This window comes from Montipora capricornis, chromosome 4 (assembly GCF_036669925.1).
Source record: "Montipora capricornis isolate CH-2021 chromosome 4, ASM3666992v2, whole genome shotgun sequence".
Lineage (NCBI taxonomy): Eukaryota > Metazoa > Cnidaria > Anthozoa > Scleractinia > Acroporidae > Montipora > Montipora capricornis.
In genome coordinates this window covers 32,595,634-32,615,971 of record NC_090886.1, presented here as the reverse complement: position 1 = coordinate 32,615,971, position 20,338 = coordinate 32,595,634, and the positions used below count along the sequence as shown (strand labels likewise).

The 20,338-nt window shown below is 39.0% G+C and overlaps 1 protein-coding gene across 1 annotated transcript in view; it reads right to left on the bottom strand.

Moving 5' to 3' along the window:
* LOC138045957 (TBC1 domain family member 10A-like) overlaps positions 1-13,159 on the bottom strand; it is a 22,917-nt gene extending 9,758 nt beyond the window's left edge. The window contains exons 1-7 of the mRNA XM_068892600.1: positions 12,775-13,159; positions 10,420-10,525; positions 9,745-9,852; positions 6,321-6,421; positions 4,771-4,837; positions 3,002-3,049; positions 629-694 (exon numbers count right to left, since the gene is read on the bottom strand). Coding sequence (XP_068748701.1) covers positions 629-694; positions 3,002-3,049; positions 4,771-4,837; positions 6,321-6,421; positions 9,745-9,852; positions 10,420-10,525; positions 12,775-12,899 — 621 coding nt within the window. The 5' untranslated portion in view covers positions 12,900-13,159. The remainder of the gene's footprint in view (positions 1-628; positions 695-3,001; positions 3,050-4,770; positions 4,838-6,320; positions 6,422-9,744; positions 9,853-10,419; positions 10,526-12,774) is intronic.
* Positions 13,160-20,338: the final 7,179 nt, after the last annotated feature.

Here is a 20,338-nt window from a genome sequence, read left to right as displayed (position 1 = left end):
ACAGACAGACAAAAACACCAGCACCTGACTGTGCCCTACTCTTTGCACATAGCGTGAGGGTTCTTTTATGTGACAGTCGCACATTGAATGGCTGTAAGACGAGGCCTACGGTCTTTCATCCTAATCTGAGAAGACTAGAGAGTCTAACCATTAGCAGATGTCATTACAATAGGCAGCATTTTCGCCTCAGTTGTTTAAAGACCCTGAGTGTTGATCCTACTGGAGTTTTTGATCCCACAACCTCCTGCACAGTAGTCCAATGCTCAACCAACTAAGCGAACCAGTCGGTGGTTTTGATCTTATACTGTCCATTTTTCACCTCCATCAACTACAGTTACATGATTGTACAGCTCATAATGTTAAAAAGGACAACACTAGAACTCTCAACAATACATGTAGGCCAATATGCCATGATATTATGTAGGAAGTTTCAAGTAAAGTACACAATTCATATTATTGTGTGTAAAACCCATTATGGGGTTCCGACATTGATACCAACTGCACAAACCATGACAATGGCTTGAAATCACTGCTTTCTCATAGAAAGCTATAGGAAGTGCAAATGAGGTGAAAACACCTATAACTACCACTTAGTACTAAACCATAAAACATCAATGAAGGAACTTACCAGTTTAGGACTGTAATAGCCAGGTATGTATTTATCACAGATCATCACCAAACACCAAAATGCTTCCTGCAAAGTCAATAACATATTAATAATAATAAAGTATTCTCGTTTGTCTCACGATGTGGTCACTTGTGATGTAGATCGTGATGTTTCAACTGCAAACTGCTAGTCTTCATCAGGTGATCAGGTTGACTGGTTACATGTCACCTTTTAAGCAGGATGCTCCTCTGTGATTGGTTGGTTTTCAGCAGCTGTGATTGGCGCATTTCGATCCTCGCTCTTTTGGTGTATTGTTCCTTTGGCAGTCCGCTGTTGTACAGTTCTCCTGTTGTTGTGTTTCTTGATTGTGGGCATCCATGCTTCTGGAATTTTCTATTCCACTATCCCTGTAGGCTCGATTTCCGCCGCTCACTCAAGTTCGGGTATCCTCCCCGAGAAGAGACGGCTGGACGCGTGACCGATAGATTGTGTCTGTGACGTAAATTAAAAATATAATTCATGCGAAGTTAATAGTTGCGGGGAAATAGCATTAGACATCCCAAAAACACTGATTTTAAGAAAACAGAAATTACATGACAATGCTCAAAACGTCTGTGCAAAGTTTCCAGATGATACGAGCTTGAGTTTGTGGTTAAATGATCGATGTGAGTTTGAATTCAACCGGCGAATCATCAACAAAATCTTCGGCTGCTTTAGCTCTCAGTCGCCCTCATCGGCCCCCTCGTTTTGCCAGCAATAAACTCAACAGTACTTTCAATTGATCTTGAGGAATTTTACTTGCTCTTACATTAGCGAAGTATGAGGAGAAAATTGCAATAGCAATGGATTTGAAAGCCGTATTTTGACCTTGGCGCCAACTGGAAAATCAGTGAAGTTTGCGAACTCAGGCGGTAGAAAACGACACAATTCCCATTCTCCAGCGTCTTGAACACTTTTCGTTGTCGCAATCTTGGATGTTTCCTATCTTAAAGCACTGTAAACCTCGAACAGGACGGGTAAAAGAATACCTTCGCAGCCAACACATATAATTTATGCAAGACGGATTTGTGCAGGCGAGTTTCTGATTGGTGGAGATTAACAATGGCTCACCTCACGCGTCCAGCCGAGATTTCGGGAGTGAGCGCTGGCTCATTTCCCGAAACAGCGGCTGGTAATCGAGCCTACTATCCCTGTTGATGTTGTTAGGGTTAAGTCTTATGTAAATCGCCTCTTTGACCCTGCATGTGTACCAATAATGATCACAATCAATAAACTTTACTTTGTTCCAAAGCTGCTGAAAACCAACCAATCACAGTGGAGCATCCTGCTTAAAAGGTGACGAGTAACCAGTTGACCTCATCGCCTGATGAAGACTAGCAGTATGCAGTTGAAACGTCGCGATCTATATCAGAAGTGACCAAAAGGTGAGACAAACGAGAATACTTTATTATTATTGTACTTTACCACGATGAATAACAGCAACCTTTTTTCGATAACATAAGTAGAAAGTTTGCAGCTGCTTCATGATCAGCTATACAAGTCATGTACATCTTGAAATGTACATGTAGGGCTCCTTCTTCCAGACAATTTTTCCCAGACTTCAATAGAATTGAAAATCTCAGAACTCTTTTGGGTGAAGACAGGTATTTTTTACAGGTCACAGGTCAGGTTTACAGGTCATTGCCTTCAGATCACTAAAACAACCCTACCCCTAGAGTTGTGAATGGGACGTTTGTAGTCACTATGGTGGGGGTAAGTACAGCACAAGCAGAGATAAATGTTGACAATTTTTGCACCTGAATTCTTTTTGAGAACCCCCAAAAAACCATGCCCCTATTTTCTAACCACACGCCATTAAAAAATCCTTTTTTAGACAGCTAATTAAAAACGTAGTTAGAAGAAAAAATACAAAAAAAAACACAAAAATACAAGCACCTTGTCAGAAAAAAAACTAACCAGTGAAATTATGAAAACAAAATTATAGTACTGTTGTCTAAAACATATACCCTGTATTATTTTGTAAACAGAGGGACCATTATGCGGTAACAAAGGGCAAAAACATACACAGAGACATTTACTGAGTCAAATAAAAACTAATATCAGAAACCCATAAGGGTTGAAACGTGTAACACACGTTCACAGCTTCCGAATATTCAGTGCGAACTGATTGGTTGAATGTTTCATTGCTAAGTACATGTACCATATTTGGAAACCCCTCGCTCTTGTTGTTCCAAATATGGTACTTAGCAAATCGAATATTCAGAAGCTTGTTTCCAAGCACACAAGGGGCCGTTACACGTTTCAACCCTTATGGGTTTCTGCTAATATTCTATATTTTACTTGAGAGAGTAAACCAGTAAAAAGTTAAAATCAAATGCAAATCATATCTCTTACCTCAGCTGGCATGTGCATTAGAAGAACAGCTGCCACTGGAGCCATTGCCTGCAACATTGAAAAAGTAAAGCCAGAGAAAAATAATTGAAATAAAAGAAAATAGGCACGCATTGCGTGTGTGTGGTAGTACAGTAACACAGCACTTTATTCCTGTCAACTGAGATGTGTTTTGTTTTCCAGGAGATTCAAATTGTCTTTGCATAATATGTAGCTCTAACAGTACACAATATTGCCTTGGCACCATATATCATTATAATGGCATGGTAGATGTCTTAGGTAAATGGACCCCTGAGCAGACAATAAAATGTGATTACTAGTATAATACTAAACCCAGAAAGATTGAAGAAAATAAAAGGGTACATGGAGAAACATTGGCTCCAAGGCTGACACGTTGATCATTTTCAAGTTCCCTCACAACTTCTTTATCACTGCAAGCCTCTGATAGCTTTCCATGACAAAGGTTCACTGAAGTTAAGCCCTCTCCAGCGCGGTTAGTATTTGGATGGGAGACTGCAAAATTTAAATAGACGCTCAAAAAATGCAAACTAAGCAAGGTGCAGATTTTCTTAGCCTGTTTTATGCAAAACAAAATATTGATGCAAAGATAAATACATGTAAATATGGATAGTTACACAGTTTTTACGAAGCAGCAGGAAGTTTTCAGAAGTGTTGATCAATAGTAAAATATTTTGCAGTCAGCAACAAAATTTGCGACATGAAAACAACATAAATAAATTTTGAACCGCGAATAATTCATATAAAAAATTACCATCAGTGAAAAACATAATGGGAGATTTTGGCTGCATTCAATTTTTCTAATTATTGTCCTTTTGGCGGCACAAGTAAATCGCACAATCAAAAGTGACGTCGAATTCAGCCACCGCAGTGATCAAGTTACATTGTATCTTGCATGTTTAATAACAACTTGCGAAAGAAAGAACACATCTGTGTCAAAATCATGGCAAGACACTGCGTTTTTGTTTTGGTTAGTTTGTTTGTTTTTTTTTTTTTCAAGTGTTATAAAGTTTGACAAGAAATGTGGAAATTCAACACAAAGATCACAATCACCCAACTCTTGAGGTTGACCATGGCTTCTGCGAAGTCAAAAATCACTCTCCTGGAGGAGGTCTTTTAATCACCAAGTAATTCCATCATTTTGGAAATACATGTAGTAGCTGCTTTATTATTCATCAGTATCACAAATTCTTGCCAATTTTGGGGCTCATTTGTTGAAACAACATGTAAAGCACACTTCCAACAGACCTGTTTATTTCCATGAGTTATGCATGCACTACGGGTCTATTGCAATTGTCACCACAGGCTTCCCTTCTTACACTCTTACACTCTCTTACACTCTTACAACCCGGTGACATACATGTAGTGTGTAGTGCACTACCACAAAAAAAAAACAGAACATCTGTAAAATCTATCGATTCAATAAAAACACTTACTAAAATATACAATACAATACATACTTAATTGACCGCTCGCCATAGGGGCTTTTCAGGGCCAATGAAACACAACAAAATGACGGAACAGAACGAAAACAACAACTGTTAAGAATCCCGACTGGCCGGAGGCAAACCAGTGGGCTATTTACAAGTGCAGCTGGGAAGTTGAACCAGGGACTACCAGGATCAAATTCAACGAGTGGTCAGAGCGGGTCTTGAACCTGGGATCTCCGGATCTCAAGGCAAGCGCCCTAACCACTGGGCCACAATGCCTCGTCAACATGAACGTTTAAAAAAGACAACCTTTTTTGTTGATACCTGACAGTATCCTGTTTTGGGATCGTGTACTGAATAAGCCTTCAAGATGTAGAATAAGTCTCTTTGTCTGAAAACGAAAACATGCCATGAGTACTTCTAACTCACTTTATTGTCGTTCACTCTCCACGACTTGCAACTATGCAACCAATTGCAAATCATATGAACAGATATCAATTATAGCCCTGTTGCATCCTGACAACCATTTCATGTTTTGGTACCAACTTGGCCACAATGACATGACATAAAAGGACTAACAGAAGGACATTGGCAGCTACCAAATTGCAAAGAAGGGATAAAAATACATCAAATCCCCACCTAATAGTTACTTAAAGAAGGGAAAGCAAGAACCACCATGCAATTATTGAAAACAAGCTTTAAAGATCCATAGCCAAAAGCTTGAATGAAGGACAGAAACGTGTCCAGTGTCAAAGAACATATAATATTATTGTTTACATGCAGCCACAAAAGGGGAAAGTCACCAAAGAGTCCTTTCTTCCCGGCTATTATAAAGTCACTGAGGAAAACTGTAAGAGTGACGATTGGCTGAAAATGGAAGAACAGGAATTATTAGAGAAAAACCAACAGCAAAATGCTCCTTGATTCCAGAATCTCCTATAACATTGGAGCACAGCTAAGAGGTCGCAAGAGCTACTCCGTGACTTGGTACCAGTAATAATGCAAGATGTCTAAACTACCCAGTGGAGAAAATCCTAAAGCCAGTTTTGTGGGAGTTGACAATTATTACATGTAATTCATGGAGCAAGCAGTAGGGGTCATAAACATCCAGAGGCTGCTGATTCACAACAAACTTTACCATGTTCAGTTCTAAAGTGATGGTTCCAACACCATTTGTTGCATAGTCTAATGAAGAAAACAAACAATACTTTTTACAATAATTGGTCTTTTTTGATCCCTTTAGTTGTCATGATTTCCTTTTGTGTAAAGCAAAAATGGGAACCAAAAATTCATGAATCCAATGCTTAAATCAAAACTTTGGTTTACATGTATAATGAATTTTTTGATTCCTTGCAATTAGCGAGGTTAAATACAATGTAAATTAAACATTAACCCACGCAAGATGATTTTACTAGTCAATGGGGGCGCCGGTTCAGGATTCAATGAGTTAACAACCTCAGACTATAGCCACTCAAAAACCATGTCCCCATTGACTCCTGGGAGTGTCTGTCTAACGCCAGACAATTTTACTTGTCAATGGGAGGCAGTTAGGGAATCAGTGGGTTCACTGAGATAATTGTTGGCTCTTTGAAATTATACATGAACTAGCTGTTCCCGACCAGTTTCGTATTCTAATGGTTGGACTGGAACTAGCATGAAATGGAGGCTAATGCAGGCAAATTAATTTGCATTTGAAAAGATTTGCCCGCATTAGCCTCCATTTCATGCTAGATCCAGTCCAGCCGTGAGAATTCAAAACTGGTCTATTTGCACAATGGGAAAAATGCAAGAAGAAAGAAAGGTGTAGACTGAGCAAGCTGATGCCATATCATGATAATCCTGAGTTTGGTTTGTATGATGGGTTCCAAACTTACCCAGGTCCATCCTTTTGATAAAACATTTCATGAAATGGAAAGGTTCTGCTCAGGTCCTTCTCAATCACATTCTCCCACTCTGAGTCTCTTCGGATGAGCTTCTATAACATGAAACATAAGTAATATTAATACACTAACCTCTTACTAACCAAGCACGAGGGCCATACTGGGGATTCCCCTGTCCTGTCCCGAGCAAGTGAAGTTAGCAAGTTGTTTATTATATGGCATTGTTTCTTTGAGCGATATGACACTTCTCTGCTTGATGAATGTTCGTAATCTTCGTCATGAATCCATCAGCAAACTTTAAACACTGATCTTTTACATGCTAAATTGAATTCCACTTGCTATTATTGTACTGTTGTGGTGAAAAACAATAATAAATTCTGCTTGTTTAAAACTTTTTAATGTGCGCTCAACTTGAATTTACCGGGAGAGAGAAAAAAATATGGAAATTGGCCGTTTGCACAATAATGGTCCGTACTGTAAAATCCCAACCAAAAACCAGCTGATGCGAATGCTCCATTTAGCCTGAAAAATGCTTGCCATAATAAAAGAGTTTTAATGTTGGTTCTCTATTCTGCTCCAAGAGATTTCTTCTCTTGGTGCTCTGGTTTTTGCCTCTCCTAAAAAAATCCAACTTTTCATTTGAGCTGCTTCACCGTAACTTGTCTTTCATCCTTAATGAGCAACAGGTTCAAACCAATACACTTAGCCGGCTTTTTTCAATGTTAGAAATATGCATCTAACATTATGGTGCAATAATGTTGGACAATGCAGTTAAGTCGACCCTGTATATAACGGCCTTGTAGAAAGCAGCCACCCTCTATTAAGCAGCCAGTTTTCAAAGTCCCAATTTTTCGCTCATACAAACGCTGTATTTGTTACCTGTTTTAGGTGGCCACCTCTATAATTTAAGCAGCCGCGGCCACCCTGCAGCAGTCCTATGTTTGTCTTTCTTTGTTATTTTACCTGTATTAAGCAGCCACCCTTGAACAGAAACTCATTTCATTCGGTATTTTACTGTGTGTAAAATACGATTCATCATCACAATAAGCAGTGTCGACAGTTAACTACTTGCTCTACAAATAAAAGTTTCAAATGCCAAAATGCCAGACGTACGTGTCCGACTTTATTAAGTCACCATAATTCTTACTATATTACATTAACTTGTACAGTATTATTGTACATTGTGTTACTTTTAAATAGCAACATTTCCTTTATAACTGCACATTGAACAATTTAACAACAATGAAATGACGGAATGACATGTTTTGTTATGAACTGTAAGTCATAGAAATACAGCACTGTGTACAGTAGAGGAGTAGAGAACAATAATTTATTGCAAAATACTTTTGAACAGTGTTACGTATATTATACCGATAAGTTTAAAACTTTGTTTAAAGCATTGATTGCTTGAAAGAATGTTGATTGTCCTACTGTTTCCATGCATGTTTTTGTATGATACGCCATTAAATTGGCATTAGACCATACCCAGTGAGTATTTTTAGTGATCCTGTATAAAGTGGCCACCTGTTTTAAGCGGACAGTTCCGCAAGTCCCAAGGGTGGCCGTTATATACAGGTTCGACTGTAACTGTACTCGACATTCTGCTAATAAGGCCTGTATTACCTTGCCCGCCACATGAGCTGTACCATTATTTTGTTGTTAACCCATTGACAAGTAAAATCATCCGGCATTAGAGAGAGTAAAATACTAAGTACGGTCGATTTACATGTAGGGTTGAATGGGTTAATGGGACTCCTGGGGGTTCCCCATTGATGATTAAAATCGTCTGGCGTTAGACAGAGTAAAATACTAAGTATGGTTGGTTTAGGCCCATTTACGGGTGAATGGGTTAACTCACAATTAATGAATCCACCAAGCTTTAACATCACATACAAAGCAAGTACATCTTAACCCACCGACTCCTGAGAGTGAGATTTAACAGACTTTACCTGGGGGTGTCCTAGGGTATTTGAGGTATCAATGGGTTACAGTGCGTTTCACAAAACTTTTGACAAATGGTTTCCGAAGTTCGTTTGAAATTCCCAAAGTTCGCTACGAACTTGGCAATTTCATTACGTAATTGTCAATCAAATTGTGAACTTCGAAACGAATTTGTGAATTTCACATCGAATTCCGTTGGGAAGTTGCGAAGTTCGTCGTGAGCAAAGTTCACATCATTCGGTGTAGTTGGATTGGTAATATAACTACAAATGAATTTAAACAAAGTGAAAAAATTTCTCAACCAAGCAAGACTAATTTTTTGATGTTTACTTCTTAAAGGTAAATTATTTGAGAGGTACGGAGACATACCTGTCTGTAATGTCAAGGTACAGTTGACATTACCTGTCTGTAATGTCAAGGTACAGTTGACATTACCTGTCTGTAATGTCAAGGTGCACTTGACATTACAGACAGATGGCGCGACTCCTATCTTGTTTACACTAGAAAATATGTTAAGACAAAAGTTGAACAACATGACATTGAAATGTTTTGTTTCTTGCGCTATTTCTAGAATGATGTATGTCCTGAAAGTAGGGTTTCTTTTTATCTCTGATAGATTTAAAGCCCCATTTACACGAGCAATTTTTCCTTGACAAGTTTGCCTTGACAAGGAAAAATTGCTCGTGTAGATGGGGAATAGTAGACAAATTTTCCTTGTCAAGGAAAATCTGGTGTGCTAGCTTTTCCTTGACAAGGAAAAATTGTCAAGTCAGAAATTTGCTCGTGTAGACGGACAACAAGGAAAATGTGACAAGGATATTATTGATTTGCAGCACTTGTCAAGGAAAACTTGTCATATTTTTCATTTACACTACCAAGGAAAACTTGTCATTGCAAGGAAAACTTGTCAAGGAAAACTTGCTAGTGTGTACAGTCGGCAAGTTTTCATTGACAAGTGGACTTGTCAAGGAAAAATTGCTCGACGTGTAAATGGGGCTTAACTGTAAAATACTTTTAAGCAACCATGCGTAGAAGTTCACACGACAGAAATTGTATTCTATTTTTAGGCAGGTGTCGGGTGACATCTGGGAATATTCAGTTTTCAACGTTTTATAACCCATTTTAAAACCAGTAATTCGCAATCAACGTAACCACAACTTCTAAGAAAATTCCGAGAAATTTACACCGAATAGTGCGAACTTCTCTCGCGACAAACTCCTTAACTTCCCAACGAAGTTCGTGGTGAAATTCACAACTTCGTTTCTAAGTTCACAATTTGAATAACAACTACGTAATGAAATTGCCAAATTTGTAGCTAACTTCAGGAATTTCAAACAAACTTCGGAAACTGTTTGTCAAAAGGTTTGTGAAATGCACTGTAAGGCTCATATGCAATTAGCTTGAAATGTGTTAAATGTTATTTTCATAGCATTGTAAATTTACATGTACAATCATGCAGACGGGCACATCAACTCACGTCAAACATTCCTATATTTTGATTCAGCAAGTTAAAGCTTCCTGAGAGCTTCTGCCAAGCTCGTCCACGAACTGATGAGGGGATACCTTTTCGGCATCTTTCCTTCACCTACAAGTACACAGATGAATTATTGGAAAGGAGCATGAAAGCTACCATTGAAAGAAGCCTTTCTTTCCCAAAATGGACATTTTCCAACTTGACAATATTTGACAATTTTGCCACAAATATAATAATTATACAAAACAATTCACTCAAAATTGTCTGGGAAGGAAAATAGAATATATTTCCCATGTCAAATAAAAAGTTGATTTTGTAGTTTGCCTGCAGGAGTGCATTTAAGCAAACATTTCCTGGCTCTCCTTGATTAGATTTAGTTTTACATTTTAATGCATAGTTTCCAAAATTAAAATGACATTTTTTTTCCATTTTGGTACATGGGCATGCAAGGGTTTTGACATAGCTACAGTAGTTCAAAAAGGAAGGCAAGCCCAACTTGAGGCATTTGTGTCTGCAACTTCAATCATTTCAATGTTCCTTACATTTTTGATGTTGCTTCACTCAGCTCTGGAAACTTAAAATTGTTTTCCTAGCTCTTTTTATTAAAAGAAACCGTGTTATGGTTGAACAAGTGAAGGAAAGTAGTGAATCTGGAATATTTGTTAATGTACATGTAACCTTAGCAAATTTCTTGGTCATCCATTTATCCCAGCTCTGCATCATTTCAACCCATTTTAACTCTCGGTGTCTAAAAACATCTATATCAACTGTCTGGTTGGACTCCCTGGGAAAGCAAATGAAACAAAACTGCTATATATTCAAATATACAGCCTACATGTGCATGTATCTTGTGTACAGAAACTTTTTTCATTGATGACATAGTAAGAACATTAGTGGGACATAGTTTTTCAGTGAGTGATTAACCCATTGACTCCTGGGGCCTGGGGGTTCCCATTGACGAGTAAAATGGTCTGGCATTAGACAGCGTAAAATACTAAGTATGGCCAGTTTAAGCCGGTTTAGGGGTGAATGGGTTAAAGATTAATAAAATTAAAGCCAACTAATCCCTTATTTATCCATATGTAGAAGGATGTCTCTAAAACGAAGACCTTAAGACCCCAAAAACTCGAAAACTCAGAAACAAATAGAGTACCCCCAAAACCCTCAATTTGGCTAACCCTAGGCCTAATTAATAACTAGGCCTAAAGTTGCTTTTTAGGCCTAGGGTTAGCCAAATTGAGGGTTTTGGGGTACTTCATTTGTTTTCAAGCTTTGAGTTTTCAGGATCTTAGCATTTTAGGGGTCTTAGGGTCTCGAGACACCTGCATGTAGAACAAAAGAAAAGAAAACAAATTAATGCAATCTAAACAACATTACGATTGCAACAAACCAAAATGGCGATTTTGGAGCTTGAAACCAGCTATTATGCCTGTAGGTTCCATAGGAATAAGCATTGTGTTTATTCCATATTCCAAACATTGAGTTATGGTATAGGAGGTTGAATGTGTTGGTTCACTAATGGTTTTAACAGATATTATTTCAAAATGCTAGATAAATTTAATTTTAGTCAGGGGGAGCCAAGAGTTGAAGAAGAAAGCACCTACGATAGCAAAGATCTATGTTTGAAGTACTAGCCAGGGGAAAGCTTTGACCTGACCATTAGTGATGGCCATGGCTCTCTTTTCAGTCCTTTAAGATGATTTTCTCCTAGTACTCTTGGTGTTCCTCTACACAAAAACCAACTTCTGATCTGACCCAACATCAGTTAGCTGGTGTTCTTGATTGCAATAATTTTCTAGTTCATCCTCCAGAGGTAAAGAATGTCCAATTAACTTCCAAATTTACCCAAAAAAATGCAAAGTGAACATTTCGTTGGCTTTTGTTTTCAACTCAAAAGTTTCTTATGCATCCTAGGGCGTCACTCCATTTTTTACCCACAATTCCACCCTAGCATCCTTCGGACTCAGATGTGTTTTTGGTAGCCATAGGTTCCAATAGACCAGCTTCGATACATCAAAATTCAGTCCTGAACAAAAGACATCATTTCGAGGCTCTGGGGAATAAATGTAAGGACTTGTATGAGTTTATTCCCCAGAGCCTCGAGATAATGCCGTTTGTTTTGGACAGAATGTTAATATATCGAAATTGGTCTATTCTTTCTTCTGAGATGGAGGGTATACAAACTGCAGGTTGCAGGTTAGGGCTGTAGGTCATTGTTTCACCTTACATGTAGCTGACACAACCCAAACCTTTACTAATGCTAACATCAGGCTTTAGGCATAGTGTTTTAGAATTTTTGTCAAGGTGTGGGTCGTCGTAAAACAATTACCTGCAACCTGAACTTTACACTCCACCAGTCTTAGAAGCCAACAAAATTTAAACTCAGAAGACATTTTTGGTAAACTTGCAGACAAAACATCAAACCTTCTGATTTTATTTTTCGTAAGGTACCAATAAAAAATTCTTGGATTTCACATGACGTCACGGCCGCCATGTTGGTGTCCCCAAACAATGAAATGGCAGCCATGTTGGTGTCCCGATCCAATCCTCCAGGAATTGAAAGCTATTATTATGCTAACGTCTTCTTTTGTTTTCGTTGAAAAACATGGCTGTTGATCACGTGAGCGAAGAATAGGATTTCTGCCATAGCAAGGGAAGTGCAAATAAAACATGCAGGGCCAGATCTTTTAGTTCATTATCTCCAAATTAACGTCATTTTTTGGTTGAGCTTACATGTATTTGTTCACAATTATTATATAATTAAGAAGGTGTGTCTCCTTTAAAATCCAACATGGTGCGTAGAAGACGATAATTTGATACATACAGCTGTATCAATATCCTTGAATTCAAATTAATGTGAAGAACTATTTTACGAACAGAGAATACGTACTTCTCGGTTGCAATTGCTTTCCAGCCCATAAAATTCAGCAGTCATGCACGGAACGACGTTATCAAAGATACCAAAGCTTACATAATCTTACTGAAACGGAAAATGTTTGATAGTTACTGAAACGGAAAATGTTTTATACTTACGAAGCTTGCTTGTGGCTCCCCACAAATCCATAGCGGTCAACATTTTGCACCAAAGCTGGGCTAGCATCGGGATCTATTCGAGTTACACAATTAAGCCGTATACCATTAGGCTCATAAAACTCCATGCTGCTTTGGTTTATCCATGCATTTTGTTTCAATTGTCGGTGATTTGTAATCTAGACACAGCGACGAGACCGTGTTTAATAGAAAACACACTATTTCCGGTAAACGCAGTGCGGATTTAAGCAACAGATGCATAAAAGGAAAAGGCGCCTTTCTCAAATTAACGTGATCATTGTCAAGAGGCGAAAAACTCCCTTAAAAAGGTTTTTCGAGAAATCCACAAGACTAGGTTCTGCGTGTAATTACGTACTTCCTGTTAGTGTTACGGACATGGATGACAAACTACTGTACGGCATGTACGGTACCTGAAGTGTCAATAGAGCCTTTGGTGAACTAAACTCACTATGAGCGTACACTGGGTCGTCTGCGGTAAGTGTTACACAAAAGTTGGGTGGTATTGAACTGCAGCGTTCCAGTTAATATTTTCAAGTATGGGGTCATTAAGGACGTTCGCGCTAATTGTTTGTGCGCAACTTTCACTGCACAGGTAACGCGACTGTAATATGTCACGCATTACCTCATTAATTTAAGATCTTATTGCGACAAAAACGCCGGGGGAAAATTTCCAGGTCTGCTAAAGAATGGCATATTTATTTCCAATTCAACATGAAACAATAAAGAGAAAGGACCGGGAGGCTGGAAAAAGTCGCTAATCGAGTAGTGGTTGAGAGTTTTGAAAACTTAAGGAAGGTTAACTGATTGGAGTGTAATGTGAGGTGCTAGTTTTCTACCCCATATGAACAACGTGAGCGTTAGCCCTGCTAATGGAAATGGGCCCACCTGACCTTGTAGCTCAGTCGGTAGAGCAGCGGTGATCTAATCCGAAGGTCGTGGGTTTTTCTCTGTCCTTGTTAAGGAAGGTTAGTTTTAGTCAACGACGTTGCGTAAATTTAATTAGTTTGGTTTTTAAAACGTTTTTATTACGTTACGAACTTCTTAGTTCAAAATGAATGCATGCTTTTAAATTCCTTTTCCTTTACTTTCATGAAAATAGAGCAGAATTATCTTCTCTTCCTAATTCACTTGAATAGTGCGGACCTATGGCAAAACAGCCAGAGATTATATTTCACAAAAACCACACTCCAGAAGATGAGAAAGGCGGCAATGGAGAGATATGATACAAAACACCAACCAAATAATGATAACGCCTGTTTGAAAGTTCGTTGCTATGCTCGAGAATTTTAATTTTTTTACAAAAACCTTTCATCGATCGATCCTGTCTTGGGTTCCAGTCCTTCTCCGACAGGTCACGCAAAATCGTGACAAACTTAATTTTCCAAGAGCTTCGCAACATCACATCGATTTTACTCGTTTAGATCATCAGTGACCCCTGTTTTTTAAGACACGAATCACTTGCTGTTTTTACATTCTACAAAATATGATGAAATGAAAAAAATCACAATGTCAGAAATTATCTTTTTTAAAATTTTTCTTTCCTTGTGTCCTGAGTTCCGGAAGTAGTTACAACGGGTAGCCCTTGCGAAAACGCTCGTTAGGGTTTAACTCTACTGTTTATGACATCCCCAGCGGCATGAAATTATCTAAAAAATCCACTCCTATGTTTCTATGCACAGAAACCTTCACTCTAACATATTATTTTTATGATTTGATAATCCGGCGGCGAAAGATGCAATTGTTGTTGAGGACCATTACTCGTCGCTTTCAAGATTCCATATCTTTATTTTTGTACCGCCCGTCTTGTTTATCCAAGAGAGTGCTTTCCTCAGTCTGAATTAGCCTGCAATCAGTCTCTATTTTATTAGTTTTACACTCTACTATACTGCCGCGCACCGGTGGCACACCGGTGGCTCAGTTGGTTGAGCACCGGGCTGCCATGCGGGAGGTCGTGAGTTGAATGCAATATTTATACCATGCATGCCGCTGGGGACTCCGGCCGGACCAACACTCAGGGTCTTTAAATAACTGAGGAGAAAGTGCTACCTTTGTAATTACATCCGCAAATGGTTAGACTTTCAAGTCTTCTCGGATAAGACGGTAAGCCGGAGGTCCCGTCTCACAAATAACTTCCATGTTCATTAGTTCCCTGTGGGACGTTAAAGAACCCACACACTATTCGAGAAGAGTAGGGGATGAAGTTCCCGGTGTTGTGGCTGTCCTCTGTGGGTATATGGGTGGGTAGGTATAGCAGGTCCACATCAGCTGAATAGCTGCCAAAACTTTAACCTGCATAAACAAATAAATAACAAACAAACAAACAAACGAAAGAGTAGGCCCAACAAGCGGCTACATGAAATTTGTAAAGCATGACGGACACCCTGGGTGGACCTGACCGGTGACGGGGACGGTGATAATCCCTAAGCAATGCAATATCTATACCATGCAAAAAAGCTTCAAGGGTCCTTGTCTAATCAGGGTAATGCATGTTGACTAACGAACGGAACGTACAACTTCCATTGTTTAGACTGTCCAATGCGCAGTTACCAGCTGAGCCCATGCGTTAACTCCCAACCCCTGTGGGAAACTACAGTCCAACCCCACTTTACGGGCACCCGCTAATACGGGCACACCGATATTACGGGCAGTTCTCTTTGTCCCTAGGGAAATCCCCAATATTCTTTGAAAATTCAACCCGCTCAATACGGATTTTGCACAAAAATATCACAAAGCCATGCGCTGCTTGCATTTAGCAAAAGCTACTCGAGGCGAGCAGTGCTTATAAATATATTCCAGATAAAAAGACATTTACAAGCTGTAAAAAAAGATTTAAAGTGCCCCTGTGACCAAAAAATCAATTCATATTTTTCTTTGGATTTCACAACTATGTTAACAAAACACTAAGTGACCCACGTTTTAAGCCTTGATTTCAAACAGACACCTCTTTATTTTAACTGTAATTTTCCTATTTAATGGTCCGCCATTACTAACATTATGTTCTTGACAGAGCTGGATCGAGGAGAAAATGACGTCAAAGGCTCACTAGTTTAAGAATGCAATACGTGTGTACGCCGCAGAATTAATATGTAGCACGGGGGTTTTGGGCTTTCAGACTTTTAAACTCACGCTTTGCATATATAATAAGCTGCGTTCACACGCTGAAATTTTAAGCTAGTGAGCCTCTGACGTCACTTTTCCCTGGATCCAACCGTCTGAGGTCCAATCGGTCAGTTTTGAACGTGAGTAATGGCGGACCGTGAAATCCAAAACTTACACTCAAAGTAAACGGCCTTTGGATAAAAATCAAAGCTCAAAATTTTGCCAGTCAGGTGTTAAGGAAACACACTTTCAAAATCTGAAGGAAAAATGGAAGCGGTTTTTTTGATCACAGGGGCACTTTAAGTTCATTTATAAAAGGTTACAAATATATATCTACACATTCACATAAATAATAACTTGCCGGTTATAGATGATACATTATAAAACAATGGGCCATTTCCGAGTTGCTGTTTGTCTCGGTTTCGAAGTGAGTCTTGGTGCTCAACTATTGTAAGGGAAATGAGTTTGGTTTGCATAAGACTACGCAACTCATTTCCATTTGAATGGTTGTGCACCAGCACTCGCTTTGAAACTGAGGCATGCAGCAACTCGGAAATGGGTTTTTAGGATAGTACGCGCACTCTCATTGGTCAATAGCTATGTTTAGACAAGAGTACGGAAACACGGCTCTGACATCACACGAATTTTGATTGGTTATGTATTGTCAGACGCGCGTTTTGATTGGCTGGTAGGAAATATGAGCGTGTATCAAGAACATATGTTTCAATCAAAAAGTAAAAAATCTGCATTTTCTTTCATTTGTCGAATTATCTTTGAGGAATATTTTATAAAAGCAATAGTAGACTTTTTTTCCGTGTTTCCATAGCCTCATCTAAACACTCGGGGGAGTTGGGATAAATCTCGACAGTTATGCAAACTCTCCACTGCGTCTAGGGTTTGCACAACCATCTCGAATTTTCCCAACTCCCCCTCGTGTTAAGATGAGGCTATGTAAACACGGAAAAAGTCCTCTATTGCTAAAATAGACCATTTTACAGTTGTAGCTAAGTTACCTGGCCTAAGAATGGAAGCGAGGCTGCCGGTGACCCTGTTTTGATACAAACCTCCGTGCTTTTGTAATGTTAATATGGACTAATTAGAATTACAACAACACAATTTACATGATAAAAGCAGTGGGGGCTGTATCAATGCAAGGTCACCGGCAGCCTCGCAGCCATTCATAGGCTAGGTCGCTGAGCAAAAAACTGTAAAATGGCCTATAAGTGCAGTGGAGAACAGCTTAACACTTGCACAGTATAACATATCTTCGTTTGAATAAATAATTGAGTAACTACATGGTTAACTAAACTGAGGAGTCAAAATTTACCAATATTTTCGAAACATCAATATAGTCATCGCATTTTAATAGTCTCTGGAAGAGAATGTCATGAACATTATTTTTGAAGTTTATTTTAACGCCAATTCTCGAAAAAGATTTTTTTTTCGGTATCCATCCTCGAACGTTTAGAAAATAATCTCGTCTTAGCGATGATCTCGTCCCGTGAGGATGAATATCATGCAGCTTGATGGGTAAATAGGTCAAATATCATTTGGTGTCAAGTTGTTTGATACGTCGCGCATCATCACAGCCACGGATTTAAACTAGAGCATATCTAAAGGAAGGAGACGAGAAGTAATACGGACAACGGACACTTTTTTCTTTCCCATCAACTATTAAATTCTCATAGCAAGTTAGCCCCGCTAACACGGACACTCTCCGTCAACTTTGTCTTTTATTAATTAATGAGCTTTATCTTTTGTGAAGGGAAATTAGAGCGAAAGTTGAATTCTGCTGTTCAAACGCCAATAACTGACTATCCATGGTCCCTTCGGTGTCCGTATTGACGGGGTTCTACTCTACTATGCAGTTCCGTTTTATTGCTAAGGTAGAGCTGAATTAGCACAGAGTTTCTATAGATGTACGCACAATGTTTTATAAAGGCCGTAAGAATTAGCATGTGGGTGGTTTTCACGTGACGTCATCGCCGCCATGTTGAAAAGTTCCACTTTGTGAGCGGCATATATGGCTCATCAGGTTTAGGTCGATGTTATCTGGTGCTTTCCCTCTCATTAGCCCCTTTTGCTCGTCCACCAGCAATAGGTGATTTTCACGTTACGTCATCGTCGCCATGTTACAAGATCAAATGCTGCGACTGCCAGGCCACCTACATCGGCAGAAATTTAAACAGACGTCTGACTTGACACAAAGAAGCGACGCGAATTAAATGGTGACATCAGCAGTATAACATTGCTGAACACCGTTTACAGAAGGACCACAGAATCGATTGGGACTATGCTAAATGCGTTACATACAGTACTTGTTACTGCTAACGGATCCTACTGGAAAGATGGTTTACTAAACTTAGAACAGAAACCACTCCGGGGGAAGGGGGAAGGGGGGTACTTCCAGAAAAATTGGGTGGGGGTGTGCGGCAGGCCTCTTGAAACCCTTACCCTATTTCAGACCAAAATCTGTAATTTTCCCTACCCTGTTTCAGACCTGATTACAAATTTGATACCCTATTTCAGACCTGACCCTTAAATCAATATCACATTTCAGACCTGTCTTATAATCAGTTCCCTAGGTCAGACCAATCTTAAAGGCAATATTTATACGCTTTATTAAATAGGATGCAAAACTGTGCAAAGTTTCGAGCTTAAAGTTCCACCGAAAGCAGGTTGCATAATGGTCTTATCGCCTAATAATGAAGAAGTAGCTTCGTCCAAAAAACATACCCAATTCAAGACTAGAGTGCACAAACCATATTCTATTTCAGACCAAAGTGGTCAAAATTGATACCCTATTTCAGACCAAAACGGCTAAAAAACCATACTCTTTGCCGCCGTACATACCTATATAGCCCATATAAGGGAGTACCCCCCTCCGGGAGACCACTAAACCGATTCCTACAACTTCCCCCACCCGACAAACGACTTATTGACCACAATAACTGAGAGACCCATTTTAGCAAAGATACATGTACAGAGTAGAACGGATTGAAACTCGCCAATCACTGTTTACAGTTTTCACAGCCAATGATATCAATGCTTAATTAACTGATACTCGACCAATAACATAACGTTGTCAGGTTTTCAGTCATTGTTACCCAAAGACTACAATCACCCGGAAGATCGTACTTCACTTATTTAAGATATGACTCCTACGTTTAAACAATTAACGATCTCTCATTAGGCCGGCGAATGTGTTCTGTATTCCTGGCCTCGGTTGTTCAAAAGACAGATCACCTTATCCAATGGATAAGTCACTATCAAACAGTTTCCATTTGCACGAAGTTCTCAGATTTTAAAATTCGCTCATTTAACTGTGAATATTCACACTCCAAGCACAAAGCCGCCGACGAAAATCTTGACCAACATTTAGCGTGGAGTACATTTTACACTCTGAATAGTGAATTAAGAGAAATCAAATAAAGCTATGATCCTCGCAGTTATGAACGCAATTTAAGCAATTGCGTAGAGAAGCCCGGAAAAATTCAGGACTTCAACCGGTTTGAACCCGTGACCTTGTGACGCCGGTGCCGCGCTAAACCAACAGACCTATGAAGCCACTGAAGCTGGGAGATGGTCATTTGTGGGTTCAAATGTTCCCGTGATGAATGAATCAGTGGACAAAATGATCATACATGAAATTAATCATATATTGAACTGCGGATATGAAATCAAGTGAAGCTATGTTCCTCACAGTTATGAACGCATGAACCTTATAAAGTGTCGAAACAGCGCCTGATATTTAACAAAGGGAGGAATTGGTTGAATCGCACAAAGGAATGACTTCCTCAGATGCCGATATTTCCTTCTATTTTCACAATCTTTATTTACAAAACAATACAATACAGTGCAATACAATTCATCCGTTTCTCCCTCAAAGAGTTTGCGATAACATCACAATGAAAATCTTAGCAGTAATTAGTAATATTTTCAATGAGAATTACATGATTAGTACGAGACAGAACTCCTTTAAATTAAATGTTAAACGATAAAAATTGATAGCAGTGAAATATATTTCTGATTATTGTTTTAACTGCAAATTGTAAGAAGAATTTTTGGTGTTGAAACCTGCACCACCTGGCGAAAATACAGCAGGACTCAAGTAAAAATAATCCATTTGCAATAACGGAAACTAATCAAACAATTCCTTCTGAAAAAGCTGAATTACTCTGGTATGTCAGACACCTGTTAAGCGTTTCATGCTGGATTCACGACGATAAGAGAAAATACTCTTTAATCATGACTGCATAAGCAGAACTAAAACAGCGGTGTAAAACCATTAATTCTATAATAATTTACATATTTTCTTTTGTCGCACATTCAACAAAGTTAATCTGAGGAAGGCTTAATAAGTACTGAAAAGTTGACACTACAGATGCCTCCGCTGTTAAGTATATGGTTGTGCGCAGAATTCAGTGCGGAGGGCCCAGGTCGAGGA